Raw genomic sequence first — 14,770 nt, forward strand, 5'->3', positions numbered from 1 at the left:
AAGGCAAATGCTGTCGCCAACTGTCGGCAGACCAAAATCGGTGTCGTATCGGCCTAGTGTGAATGAGCCTTTACCGGGAAACACTTGCAGCGAACGCTATGCGCGAAGGTGAGCTTTCTGGTTCTTTTCTTTCTTTCCTCCGCACGACTTGAGCATGGTCGGAATGCTTAGCCGCCGGTCTGTCCACAAACTCAGGAATCGGCCACGCTACTGCGCTGTCTGCGTAGCGCCCAAGGCAAAGGTGGCGCTTTGGCGCACTTGGCGCAAGTTGCACTTCGGTGGGCGCAGCAAGGCGCAGACGAGTAGAATTGTAGCAAAATGGCGCAAATGGCCCAGTTGGACCACCACTGAAATTTACAGAAGAATAAAATTGGGTTGGAGTGCATGCGGCAGGCATTGCCAAATCCACTGTCGTTGAAAAGAAAAGTGTACAACCATTGCATTCTACCGGTGCTAACATATGGGGCAGAAACTTGGAGGTTAACAAAGAAGCTCGAGAACAAGTTAAGGACCGCACAAAGAGCGATGGAACGAAAAATGTTAGGCCTAACGTTAAGAGATATGTGTATCAGAGAGCAAACGGGGATAGCCGATATTCTAGTTGACATTAAGAGGAAAAAATGGAGCTGGGCAAGCCATGTAATGCGTAGGATCGATAACCGGTGGGTCATTAGAGTTGCAGAATGGATACCAAGTGAAGGGAAGCGCAGTCAAGGACGGCAGAAAACTAGCTAGGGTGATGAAGTTAGGAAATTTGCAGGCGCAAGTTGGAATCAGGTAGCGCAAGACAGGGGTAATTGGAGATCTCCTTCGTCCTGCAGTGGACATAAATATAGGCTGCTGATGACGACGATGAAAGAACAAACAGCTAAACGTGTACTTAAGGTAAGAGACCTGCATGTACGCCCACAAACCACATGGCAGATTAGAAAATAAAAAAAGTTAAATATTGAATATTGTGTGAAACAGGAATAGTGTGACTAGATCCGTAGTGTCCTGCCAATCGGGCAACGACCACGCTATACCACCCTGCATATAATATAGCGGCAACTAATGACACAGACAGCTTGCTTATCAAACGCACCACGGTTTGATAAGCATGGTCGCGAGATAAAACCAGGTCGCAGGTTCAACTACCTGTCGCGGCGGCCACATATCGTTGGGGCGGAATGCAAAAAAACGCTCGTGTACCTGTAGGTTTAGGTGCTCGTTAATGAACCCCAGGAGGTTGAAATTGATCTGAAGCAACCTCGCTTCCACTACGGCGTGCCCCTATAGACCGTGTGTTTCTTTGCTACGTTAAACCTCACAATTAGATGAACTTATATGTATACCTACGGAACCGCCATATACAGATGCCGTGAACAGGCGCGGCTTCTTGTCCTATGCGAAAACACCACATTTATTGAGTGATTGATTGGTTCATTGGGACTTAACGTCCCGCAGTAGCACTGGGGATATGAGGGACACCGTAGCGGAGAACTCCGAATTAATTTTGACCACGCGCACCTAAATCTAAGTACATGCGGGAGCGTTTTCGCAGTTCGCCCCCATCGAAACGCGGGCGCCGCGACCGTTGTTCAAACCCACGGGCCACGACATTGTGCTCAGCAGGCGAACGCCATAGCCGCTGGGCTGCCGCAGCGGGATTTTCGCGTAAACTGTTCGATTGTTTTCGCTGCTGATTTCAAGCAACCTACCAACGAAGGAGGAAAGAGTTAATCGTGTTGCCCAGCGTGTTTATGCCTGCACTCAGCGAGTGAGGGCGATTTCGCGGACCTTCCCATTAAGAGCACCTTCTCTTTCTTTTTCACCTTTTCTTTTTTGCAAAGTGGCATAGATAGTGCGATAGCTTGCCTGCTTATAGATTTGACGGTATCACGGCTCCTACGCGTCGCTGTCGCTTTAACCGCCAATGTCGGCATTGTTTTTCTCTTCCTTTAGGCGACACAGCGCGTGCGCGTGCGCCCTGACGAACCGACTCCACGGGGCGATCATGAACGAGCGCGAGAAACCAGTCGCTGCAGGCTTCGAGCACGGTCGACTGTGGAATGAGGTAGGAAACTGCGACGTCTCGGCGCCCACATATTCTTACAATCCTGGTGGCGTGGAACGACGTCCATTTCATTCGACAAAAGGAGTTATCGAATTCGAAGTACACCCCTATGGGGAAAAACGCCAGTGACCTCCAGTACACCCATGGCAGTGGTGTTGGAGGCAGTGCGCATATGGGACTTTGTTGCTGGGTTGTTTGGTACACAGTAATTAAAATGAAAACAGCGCACCACAATGACACGAGAAAGGGAGACACTTACGAGCCAACGCTGTATCAGTCTTCCTTTCTTGTCCTGCATGTTCGCGTGCGCCGTTTTCGTTCAGTTGAGCTGCAGGGTGCTGGCGTCCGCCCTTCTTCCCTTTCGCCTTCGCGGTGATTGTGCGCGACTGCGCGAATGCATTTTGTCCAGACACTGTAATGGCGGGCAGGCGAACATTACTGCCCACCTTCCGCCCACCAACATAGAAACACTTCTGATGCTCCCTTCTTCACCATTTTTCGCATCGCAGACTAGGTTGATGTCCCAATTAGTAGGGCTGTTATTAACTCTTCGGATGTATGTTGGAAACGATACGGCGCAACAGGCAACAGAAATATAAGCTTCAGAAGAGTTTGATGTTAGGGCGCTAGTTAGCGCTGGAGCACGCCCATAAAAACACCGCGTAAAGATGGACCTGTGTTTTTCTGTCCTCGATTCCTGCTGTTTGCGCTGTTTTTCTAAACGTCAGTATTGTATAGATACGTCATGGGGTCGTGCAAACAAAGAAGTGAAATGAGAGGTCGGGGCTTTTCTAGTAGAACTGGATAACATAAATACTTACCTATTAACATGTAGCCTTTGTCAAACGTGCGCGGACCACTGCCACTCGGGATCCTCGCTGTAGCCGGCTCCTTATCCTGGCAACTCTGCAAGAGGTATGGACCGGCGGCAGAGCCGCGGCTGACTCACCATGCAGCCGCTATACGTATACTTCTGGCAAAGAGTTAAACAAAAATCGAGTGTTTACTCAATCAAACTTGTACCGTATTTTTGCGTTTCTCGGGGCTTATCCAACTATCTGCACACAGTAGGCATTCTGTCCACTCTCCGTAGGTTCCTGTTACAGTTGTCAAAATACTCTCAACTCACTACAGCTGAAAATTTGTCGAGAGCACACTGTTGCGTATCAGCGTGGACCACATGCATAGAACGCTGGACACTGTCATGAATTCGCTATGCTTGGAGAAAACAATAAACCTTGGGACATTGTCCATGTTTTCGGCCGCGTTTAAGACGGAAAGAAGAAGTACGGCACTTATAACGGAAGACTTGGCACTAGTTTATTATAATGAAGGGCATATATCTCTAGGCGATCAATACATGATATCACGCTGTTAGAGTATTCAACAGCACTTCGGAACTGCCTACCCAATGCTATCCAGATATACATTCATGCTTATCAGTACGCACATTACGAAAATGTGGGCAAGTTATTGTGTTTTCTTCTCTGCTTTATCTCTCTACCCATGAAGCTTGAACAAAGGACGAACGAAACAATAAACGATATAAAATTTCCGGCTCCGCTCAAGTAGCGCCATTATAGAGGTTCGTATTTTCACAATTTACGACCACATAACCACTATCCCAGAGTGTTTTAATAGTGCGCTAATTCCTGTTTAGAACTTTCTTCAACGTTGAAGTGAGTTGGCTGGATGGCATTACATTTATCGGCTTCGCAGCCATTATCACCATCAGCATCGTTGTCGTTGTTGTTGCTGTTGTTGGTGGTGTTGTGTTGCGACCAAGAAATTGGCGCCTAGCACCGAATAAGACAGAAAATGTCAGAATATAACCGCTGCTACTCAGACAAGGATACGCTATTGTATGATTTAGCATATGCTTGTGCTAGGTCACCTTTTCTGTGTATGCAGACAGACGCTACGTTCTAGCAGTTGAGCTTCTGTAGACAAACTACTGTCGATGACTGTGAAATAAGAACAAGCAAGAACAAAGAACTCATATTACTGTAGTAGCTGCTGCGCACTTTTTGCGCCGTGCATCCCAGCTTCGAAACCACTTTAATCCTAGAGTCCTATAACGGTAAACCACACAACGCAAGCTGAACAGGAAAATTTAGTGTAAACGCAAAGCCGATGGAAGGCAATGGAAGACTGGGCATATATATGATCGCGATACGGCGTTCAGTTTTAAAAAGCGAAGCTTTTCTTTGCAAACCTCGCCGGGTTTCGTGACCGTGGGTGCTTTGGCCCTGGCTGTTCTCTTGCCGATTAGGCCAACCAATCACAGCGGAGTACGCACGCCGCGCACGCCGCTGGGTTCCTTGCACCACCACCACATGACGCTCGCCGCCACGCATCCGCGGCAGCGGCGGTGGCGGCATTGCATTAGCCTCTCTACAATGCCTGAATAAAGCCCACCGTGCCACTTTTTGCGGACGTTCAATAAACCCAAACTCGTGACTCGACTCTTTATGCACTCGCACAAAGCTTCGCTGTATATTGATTCCAACTCGTTGGATCTGCTGCATATTTTTCAACATAATTCTAGTGGCGTCTGCGATCGATATTGAGAAAGACGCGAAAACGATTCAATTACCTTCTAGATGAAAAAAAAAAAGAATGAGTCTTAGCTACTGCGATAGCACAGAGAGACGAAAACAACCCAGGCAGAGCTAGGGTTCCACTTGCTAAAGGTGTCCTCCTTTGAAACAGAATTGTGTATGTTGTCTTTCAAAATTCGCAAATAAAACGGAGTCTTCCGTCAGCACGGTTGCAGTTGCGGGCACCAGTAGTATAATTCGTTTCTTGCGTGCGCCACAGCGGACACAACAAGCAAGAGTGCCGTCACCGGGGGCTGCCAGCTCTTGCATGTCCATCGAGCAAAAACACACTCCATGTGGAATCATCGCGCGCAGTCACTGGATACTTGCAAGCGAGTGCATATAACCTGCCGCGCCAAGCTGTCCGAGAGGCACTGCTCGGGATTGCCGCAGGTTGGCCCACGATGGCGTGCCAATGGTGAAGACAAAAGGGTCTCTATCAAACAATATCGAAGCGGACCGAGGTGTGCTGCGTCGACGCACAGTGTGCGTCGGCGGCGGACCTTATCGAGGCGCCGACGGCCGTCTCCATGACCCGTTGTCTGCTGGGAGGGAGTCCTGCTGCAACCGGGCGCTTATCGAGCGGGCCGTCCAGTTTAGCTTCAGACCTCGACAGTGCCTGTGAGACGGGCAGCCAGCGCCGCGAAGAACCATTACCGGACAGTGTCGGCGCCCGTGGATGCGATGTACCACAGCGCCGAGCACGTGTCCACCATCAGCGGCCGCTACGGAAAGTCCGAGGGCGAGGCAAGCGGAGAGCTTATTACCCCTATACGCCTTTCCTATTCGCTTATTCGTACGATAGAGACGTTTCACGTAGCACGCTTGACAGCAGCGGCACGCCCGTTACCCCTGCTGGCTAGCGGAGCCCCAATTTTGTGTGTGCCTTGGGGTATAACCAGTTTCTGCTACCAGTCATTGTAGTCTGTGAGATCTGATACTTGTTTGGCTAAATATGTTTTTATCCCTGCCCTATAGCGCTATATAATGCAGGCCACCGACACCGTACCTGTGTGACAGCACACTTTGTGAGCGTGATGATTTTTGTGCGGTCAAATGGTCTGTTCTCGTCTTCGTGTTCACTTGGCACGAAAAAAATATTTTACCCTGTTTCCTGCGATACACTGTCATTTGCTCTCAGTTAAACGTCATTCTACCGTTATGACCTATAGGGGCGTTTAAAGAGCGCTCTGTGCAGACTATTTGAGACGCGTATTCGAGACGGACATCTATATGCCACACAGCAAATAGCTACAGAATTATAGCGAATGTCCTTTTCCAGTATCTTGGAAGCTTGCGTAAATCAAGTGAAACATTTAGCGTGTGTGATGCGCGGCGAGTCAATGACCTGATGTTTAGATCTGCTAACTTCCTGCGACCTAGCTTTGATTCTTCTGAAACAATTGCTTCGAGCCTGAACTGGCGCCTCGTAAGTTATTTTAATGGATTCATTGGCGAGTACCCCAGCAAAATCTGTCCGTCCCGTGACGCCTTATATCTGCAAAATGAATGCATAATTGCTCAAGTTAAGATATTTAATCGTCATAATAGTGTAATAGTAGATGATTGTTAGCGTCAGAAAAAAAAGCAAGTACTTGTTACGTCGCCGTGGCCGCGTCAAGGTTGCAAAAAAAAAAAAGGAAAATCAAGAAGTTTACCCATATAATATTTACAATAGTGTAATAGTAGATGATTAGTAGCGTAGGAAAAAAAAATGGTGACGTCGCCATCACCGCATCAAGGTCGTAACAAGAAAGGAACTTAAAAAAAGGAAAAAAAAAAGCTTTGGTGCCGCAAGGGAAAACAAGAACGGTTGTGACGGCGTTTAGGCTCAGTTGATGGGGTATATCTGCAAAATAAATGCATAATTGGTCAAGTTAACACATGTAATCGTTGTAATAGCGCAATAGTATATGACTGGTAGCGATGGTCAGACATGCATAAGCTAGCTAAATAAGTAAGCAAAAACGATGTAGCAGCCGAGCCAAAGAATGCTGACGCATTAAGAGACAATTCTCAGAATTTCTGTAGCATTTTTTAGTGTGAACAGGTGTACGTTTTGGTAATGTAAAACAGTAAAGCAGACTTGGAGTTTTGACAACTAAAGAGCATACCAGCGGCACGGACATCAGAGAGTAAAATTGTGCCATAAGTACGCTTCAAACCAGGGTAGTGTCTATAATTGAAGTCATAGAGCGTGTAACTGCTTCCATTGGTAGCTCGCGCATTCAATGTGGTAATATACGACAATCAGTCCCACGTAATATGAGCCAAAATATAGTATGTCTGGTGGGCTGTACGGCAGACAAATGAACGCTACGTAATTATGGCTAAACCAGATTATTGAAAATATTTTTTTTGAAGCTATGGCTTCTTGGTAAAAGAGTACACCATATTTAAAAAAATAAACCCATTTACACAAAGTCAACTTCTGTATGCTGCATTAATAAGTAAATAACATCAAATTCGATCATTTACGCTATGTCGCTATTCGGATATGTTTTCAATGCTTTCAATTAAAAGAGAGCCCGTTAGCCAGACTTCACTCCAGCTTTCTTTACAACGGCGAAAAACGCGAAATGTACGTACATTACAAACAATCGAGGATGACGCTTTCTAACAAGGAACTGTGTCAAATCTATTTGTCTGTCACTTCTGAGAGGGTCATTACAACCAACCTGAGGCGATTCGGACAAAGAGCTTGAGAAGTTCGCTCTTGCCTCCAAAGTGTGAAGCATGGACAACGACGGCCTCAGCACTTTAGAAGATCGGTTGCTTTAATGCTTCTTTTCGTTAGTAACATTTTATGCCTGAACGACGTTTAGAACAACGTTTTCGTAAAGACTGCGCTGTGTAATACCCGAAGGTTAGAAACATACCATCCGGTGACGCAGGTTGCGCAACGCAGTCTGCTAGTTCGCGCTTCCGGGCTTGCTGTCATGCGTCGACGGTTGGCGCTTTCCATATGCTTCGTAAATCATACGCGTTGACTGGAGGACACGTGTAGCACACAACCCTTAAAGGAACATTAAAGAGAAAAATTATTCGAGTAGCATTTGAGCAGCCTAAACAATGTTCCACATTCGCCGCCATGGCCTTCGGCGGTGCTGGCTAACACTCCCAGGGTTATATCTTGTACACATGAATACCCAAGAATACCTGGGAACAGCCGCTACCGTAGCATAATTGGTAGTGCAACGTACGCGTAATGCGGATGTTGGGGTTCGGCTCCCTCCGATGGCAAGTTTTTTTTTCTTTTTATTTTCGTCCACATTCATTTTCCCTTAGCTTATCATTTCTACACTTCAGTTAAGAACTTCCCCTATGCTTTCCTTGGCTTCATTATCTGTTGGCTTCATGTGGTTGTGGTTAATAATAATCGGGTCCCTCGGTTCCCTTTCTCGTTCAATGCGCAGCATTAGTACATTACCCGTCTACATTATCCCCCCCCCCCCCCCCCAAAAAAAAAAAAAAAAAAGAAAGAAAAGAAAGAAACGTGAGAAAGAGGAATGGTACGTAAGCCAGAAAAGAAGCCAACAGGACAGACGGGTGGTGAGGCCACGTTGACATTTTCTCTGTAAGGTCATCTCGCTGTAAGGTCATGGATTCTGACGGCGTCGGCTCAGAACTAGTTATGTATACATATTTTTTGTCGGTAAAGATTCCAGTAGAGCGAAAGGCTGAACTCAGCAAGTTTGCAAATCTTTTGCACAGCTACAACGACCCAAATACGAGAAACATGCATTGAAATCAGTGACGTCACACTCTCTTACCGACACTGGGGTTCCGGCGCGAAATTAAAAAAAGAAAAGGAAAATGAAACTTTCACTTTCATTTTCGTATAGCGGTGTATGTATGCCCGACTGTATACCCGGCTTTTTCTTAACAAGCATGTCTATTCGTAAGTTGGCCTCCCTGAATGCAGAGTGTCGCCGGAGGGGAACGAAGGCACTTCGAAATATTGTCTGCCTGGAAGCCTGGGGACAAAAGAAGAAGAAGAAGAAAAAAAAAAATCTTCTGGCATACCGTTGCTGTCGGCAGATTCGCCGCTCATGAATTTCGCCCTGGTCCGTTGATCGAGGTCGTGCGGCGCGAACATTACCCCTTAACTACGACTGAAAACGCCTAACACTCTGAAAATTTCGGTGAAAAGCCCTGAAGAAATTTTTGAACGCATTGAGCCCCATTTATGACAAAGGCCTCCTTGGCTTCTCGATCTCCATAAATTTTTAAATGCCTTTACCATTCTTTAACAAATGATGATTTGCTAAATTTGCGAATGTAGCATCAAATATTGCGTTTGATAGATTCGGGTGGATACATTTTAAATATGCGCTGGATTTTCAGAAACTTTACTGCTTATTTGAAATCGATGAGCATGCGGTGGGATGGGCAGCCCTACATTTAAAATGAATTAGTGTGTATAGATTCTTGTATCAGTCCTATTTAGCCTTTGTTTTTAAGCAGAACTTGGCAGCAACCTTTCTGAGCGCATCGGAGACAGTAATGTTGTCAACGTCTTTAGAGATAGATGATGAAGAGAGGAATCAAGGGAAGCCAACCGGACGCTATTCTGGTTGGCTACCCTACACCGAAAAGAGTGGATGAGGGAATAGAAAGATGTGAGAGAAAGAGAAGCTTGTCATATACGAAGCGTTGTCAGCTTGTGCTTTCAAAATGCTCTGAGAAAATGCTGTTGTCACTGTATGACCGAAGATTTCCTTCGTCAACCTGCTCACCTGTCGGTAGCTGGGTACCCTCTCCACGTTCAGATCGCTGTTGCAGAAATGTTGTTAAATAACTTATATTTGCATGATCATGCTAATGATCCAACCTCTCCTGATGACCGGAAAATGAATAATTGGAGCGCTATGTTTTTATGAGATTTCGCACTACTTAAAAAAAAAGTAAAAGAACGCGCTTTTGTTAAGGTGCTGTTTTCCACACCTTTAAAGTTTTCCGAGATGTGTAAAACCAGTAACCCAGCCGATAAAGAAAGGCAAGATGTCCGGAAACGACACAAGGCTTGTGTTGTACACCGCCTAGAAGGTTCGGTCTGTCAGATTCATCTTGCAATATGATAAGCAGGTATAGTGGGTAGGTCGAAACGGCATGTTCAGGAGACAATAAAAAGAAAGACGTAATGGTTGGCTGGCTTTGTATCGTGATCCGCGTGTGTACGAGCCCCTATTTTAGAGATGCTTTGTTGTGTCCCGAAAAAAAAATCACATGATTGATCAGTGAAGCAGCAAAACGAGCAAGCTTTGCTCCGCATTGTGTGACCACCCTGTCCCTATCCTTATCAGAAAAATAATAATTATTCCTAAATATGGTGTAGCCCGCACACGGCATCCTTGCTTTGACGGATGACACATGGCGCTGTTCTTTAGCGTGGACAAGTGGGACAGCCATCTTTTCTCGCACTGCAGTCAAAACTGAACCGATGTAGCTACATGCACAGCAGGGACTGGAGAAACAGGAACCCAGCATAAATCACTGATACGACAGTGTAGCAAAAATAATGTTTTTTTTATTGTGTCCGACCTATATGCCCCTGTGGTTTTGCGCTATAAACTCACGAAAATAACACTCGAGTTCCAGCTGAATCGTTGGTCTGAGAGTACCTATGCAACGCCATTCTAACGACCATCTTACACGCCTATGAGGACGGTGCTTGCTATAGCCTCATTTGCTTCTTTGGTGGCGTTTGTTTTGGTTGCGTAGATTAGAAGATATCAAATACTGAGCCGAAATGCGTGACAATTAAGCTGCTTTAAGGAAGTAGCCCTCATCACCGACTTAACACAACGGCGGCAGCAATTTCAAATAGGGTTGCTGCGCAACCAGCTTTTCGAGAAATACTTGTGTTTAGTTGCAGAGAATAGCTGCTTCTCTGATATTTTCTTAGGGAGACAGCCAGACATCTACTGGGGGGAGAGCAGCATACCTTTCATCGTAAAACATTAAAAACGAGGCCGAGTAGAGGCACTAACGAGAATATAGTGATTCAGCTTTCGTGACATTGTTCATGGGAACCTCATGTGCTGTCGAACTCGAGCGGGTTGTTTCTACGAAAGTAAGCGAAAGTATCGCAATTGAAGCTGCCTTGCGGAAACTTCAAGGCCAACTGCATCGAAATTTTGGACTCCGTAAAAAAGCCTAATTTCAGATAGCGTATACATAGACGAGCTTCGTTACGAGTAGATGCGTCACGAGAAGGTTGAGAAAATGGCTGTATTGGATACCGAAACTGAAAAGGAAAAAAAAAAATAAAAAAAAAGAGAAAAGCAAACGTCATCATTACCACTCGCCGGAAGTGACGCATGATCTACAACGCGCGGCTCATCGGCATGACCTCTAAGGTTATACGGTGCCCGCGGCTGTCCGCGGTGCGCTGAAAAATACCGAAGGCGACGTGCTGGGACTTACACTTACGTCATACGCGCTCACCACCAGGTGAACGCTTCGTCTTCTTAGGTGGTATTTAAACGCTTCTAATACGAAAATTAGACAATTATAAAACACTGCAGCTTCGCCAAGATTGCGTCGATAGCATATATTATTCATTTATAATCAATTTAACCAGAGTGAAATTTTGTTGCAGTTAGCGTTTAAATCTTGCCCAGTATACCGGTAGTAAGATTGTCGAACTCCAAGTCAGCACTCCAGGTACTGCAGCGGGGATTCCCGCAGGACATCTGTCTACAGCGTTCTGTATGCAGCATCAATCAGTTACGCAATTTAGGATTTCGCCTTCAGTGGCTTCGATCGCACATCGGCGTGTCTGGAAATGAAGTTGTTGATGGTCTTGCGCGCCGAAGCACTAACGTATACAGGCTGACGGTGAGAGTATACCTCCAAACCTACAGCGATTATCAAATACGACCATCGTGGACTACTTTCACTCCTTGGGATCTCCACCATACAGGACCTGAGTGACCCAGGGACTCAGCCAATCAGAAGCCTCCTTACTACATGGAATGGCATTTGGAAGCGCAAAAAAACACACGTACACGATAAGAAACGAAGACGAAGACAGGCGCATATCAACAACAAAATTTATTTGCGGGACCGGTCGTACTTATACACAAAAATCACGTGCACAGCGATATCAACACTGAAGATAAGTACAAGACGACATAAAAGCAATCTAAAGCTGTTACATGCAGAAAACACTAAGAACCTGAATCATGAATTGCAAATGCTCCAGGGGAGCGTGATTGGTCCCCTGCTCGTTCTAATATTTATTAATGATTTACCTAACTGTGTATCTTCCCAAATTAGACTGTTCGCTGACGACTGTGTTGTGTACCGAGCCATTCAAAGTGAAACTGACCACCAATATTTACAAACTGATCTCGATTCAATTAACACTTGGTGTTCATCGTGGCTAATGATCCTAAACCACTCTAAGACAAAGCTCGTCTCCTTTAGAAGAAACTCTTGCCGCATCCCAACCACATACACTATTATTGACGTAACAGTTGAGACAGCTTCTACTTACAAATATTTAGGTGTTCACCTACAGTCTGACTTAACCTGGAACTATCACATTGATCTGATTCTAGCAGCTGCTAACCGTTCTCTTGGCTTATTAAAACGTAACCTTCGACATGCTCCTGCGCCTGTGCGTAAACTTGCTTATATCACCTTAATCCGACCTAAAGTCGAATACGCTTCAGCCATATGGGACGCGGATAAAGCATACATCACAGATAACATCGAATCCCTGCAAAACCGTGCTGCTCGTTTCATTTTTTTAGATTACTCGCGTTTCACTAGCGTCACGGCGTTAAAAGCTCAGTGCTGGTCTTGTTAACCTCTCCCATCGTCGCAAACTTGCTCGCTTAACTCTTTTCCCAAAATTTACCATCATCCTTGCTTCATGACGATTTCTTTCCATCACCATCGGCCTTCTTTCCCCGCCGTGACCATCCTTTCAAGATCAAAAGCATCATTTGCCGCACTTCATCTTTTGCGAAATCATTCATACCCAAAACCATTATTGAGTGGAACCAGCTGCCTGCTACAATCGCAACTGAAATGAACACGTTTAAATTTCATGAACTTCTAAAAAAAATGAATGCGATGAGTAGCTTTTATTCTAGTTCTGTTCCGTTTACCGCAATGTGTTCGATTTTTTTTGTGTGTGTTCTGTTTATTATGTTGCGTTTTTTCATTATGGTTCATTGAGTGTTGCTGTGCTGCCACATTTTATTCTTGTTGCCTATTCCTTCTCTAGATTGTCATAGAATTTTTGTCACACCCCTATGTAATACCCTCGTTGTGAGGGCCTTTAGGGGTTCCTTGAAACTAAAATAAAATAAAAAAATGCGGTCAGCTTTCATGGCATATGCAAATAATCTAACTCTCTCGCCGACAATGATACTGACTGTTTGCTAATACATTGTTCAGGGGCCGAGAGGATTTGCTCAGTTTCTATTATCAATCTCGCGTTTATCCCTGTATAATATGGCGGTATCATCTAGAAAAGGGCGACATGGACACGTTTTGCAATGCAAAGCAAGAAAACCGTCACCTGACACACTTTTTACTTTTATTTTTTATACTTTTAGATTATTTGCATATGCCATGAAAGCTGACCGCATTTGTAATTCATGATTCAGGTTCTTAGTGCTTTCTGGATGCAACAGCTTTAGATTGCTTTTATGCCGTCATGTACTTATTTTCAGTGTTGTTATCGCTGTGCACGTCGTTCTTGTGTATAAGTACGACCAGTCCCGCAAATAAATTTCGTTGTTGATAGTTAGCGCTTGTCTTCGTCTTCTCTTCTTCTCGTGTCCGTGTGTTTTTTTTTTGCGCTTCCAAATACCATTCCATGATGACAGACCAACAAGCCCACACCGCCACCCTCGTCGACTCCTTACTACACCGTGTTCGTACGCGGTCAGCGAGAACGCCGGCGCTATGAGACAAGATCGGACTGTCGCCCTCATCAACGGGTTCGTTCTGCCACGCACACGGTGACATGAAGCATCACTTGCTAGGACACCCAAAATTCACGGAAAAGCGCAAGACTCTCCTTGACGGACTGAAGCATAAAGTGGCTCTGAGCGCTACCGTGATGGAATTGGTCTTCCCGCAGGGCCACTATATATTTCCCAAAGAGGTATTTCGCCTCGCCCGGAAGTTTTTTAAAGACACAGACCTATTCAACGAGTGATGTAGTTTATCATGTAATGCTAAACGTCACCAATAATTTAATTCAGTAGATAGTCTCATTGTATACGAGGTGAACATAGTCGAGTGGTAGGATTCTATTTCTGCTGCGATGAACCTGCCATAGGAAACGAGAGACGCTTTGTTTAGAAAGATAAGAAAACTCTATTACTGGGACTGATTACACACTGGGGATACATTTATAGTTCTTTCTTCGGCCTGATCGCTTGAATGTAACCCGCGCCGACAAAGGCGAACTTTGATTCGCAGACCATGCCGCCGACCGAGCGCGCGGAATCCGCGGGTCGTCTTTCGGTGGCGCCTCTTGGAGGCGCGTAACATAACCATAGCGAAGGGTGTGGGCATACAGCTGTCTAGTAATATTTTACAGGGTGCGCCTGTGCTCTATAGAGACAAACCATGTATCCTCATGCATATTTATCCTTGCACGGAGCAATTGTTAGCATGCCTCTGGAAGGCGAGATCCGCCCGTATAGCTAGAAGCATCCTAATCCTGTACAGGTTACTTGGTAAATCCAGCGCGGACCTTCACGGGACACATGAAGAAAGAACACTTGCGCGAGATGGTCTTGGCGCTATTTACGATCAAGACCCGAATGGATTCACATGCCTAAAAAATGTCAACGTTGTGTTCATTCGGGTGATTTGGAGTATATGAATTAATTTATTTATTTCATAATACTGCACGCCATTCTGGCCCAAGAAGGAGTGGGATTACAATGAGGCGGATCAAACTAACAGTAATTTGCGTCGTTTCTGCGCTGATTACCTGCAATAGAGGTTTTTGCCTCACATTTGGCACTTCCATACAGTTCGTATCAGTCATGAGCATCAGAAAAATAAAAACGTAGGTAACCGCTTCAGATTGGCAGCGAGCCCACGCACCTATGGTAACGTGCAGGTAAGACAGACG

General features: G+C 45.5%; 1 protein-coding gene across 4 annotated transcripts in view; it reads left to right on the plus strand.

The window, feature by feature from the left end:
- The first annotated feature begins 1,950 nt into the window (after positions 1–1,950).
- The window catches only part of LOC119445794 (uncharacterized), a 52,991-nt gene continuing 40,171 nt past the window's right edge, over positions 1,951–14,770 (plus strand). Inside the window, exon 1 of one of the 4 annotated variants that reach the window (XM_049669506.1) lies at positions 1,951–2,056. In XM_049669506.1, the coding sequence (XP_049525463.1) occupies positions 1,997–2,056 (60 nt within the window). In that variant the 5' untranslated portion in view covers positions 1,951–1,996. Of the gene's footprint in view, positions 2,057–5,161; positions 5,404–14,770 lie in introns of those variants that run through there. The other 3 variants (XM_049669500.1, XM_049669497.1, XM_037710110.2) reach the window with 3 other exon arrangements.

Source organism: Dermacentor silvarum, chromosome 1 (assembly GCF_013339745.2).
Source record: "Dermacentor silvarum isolate Dsil-2018 chromosome 1, BIME_Dsil_1.4, whole genome shotgun sequence".
Taxonomy (NCBI): Eukaryota; Metazoa; Arthropoda; class Arachnida; order Ixodida; family Ixodidae; genus Dermacentor; species Dermacentor silvarum.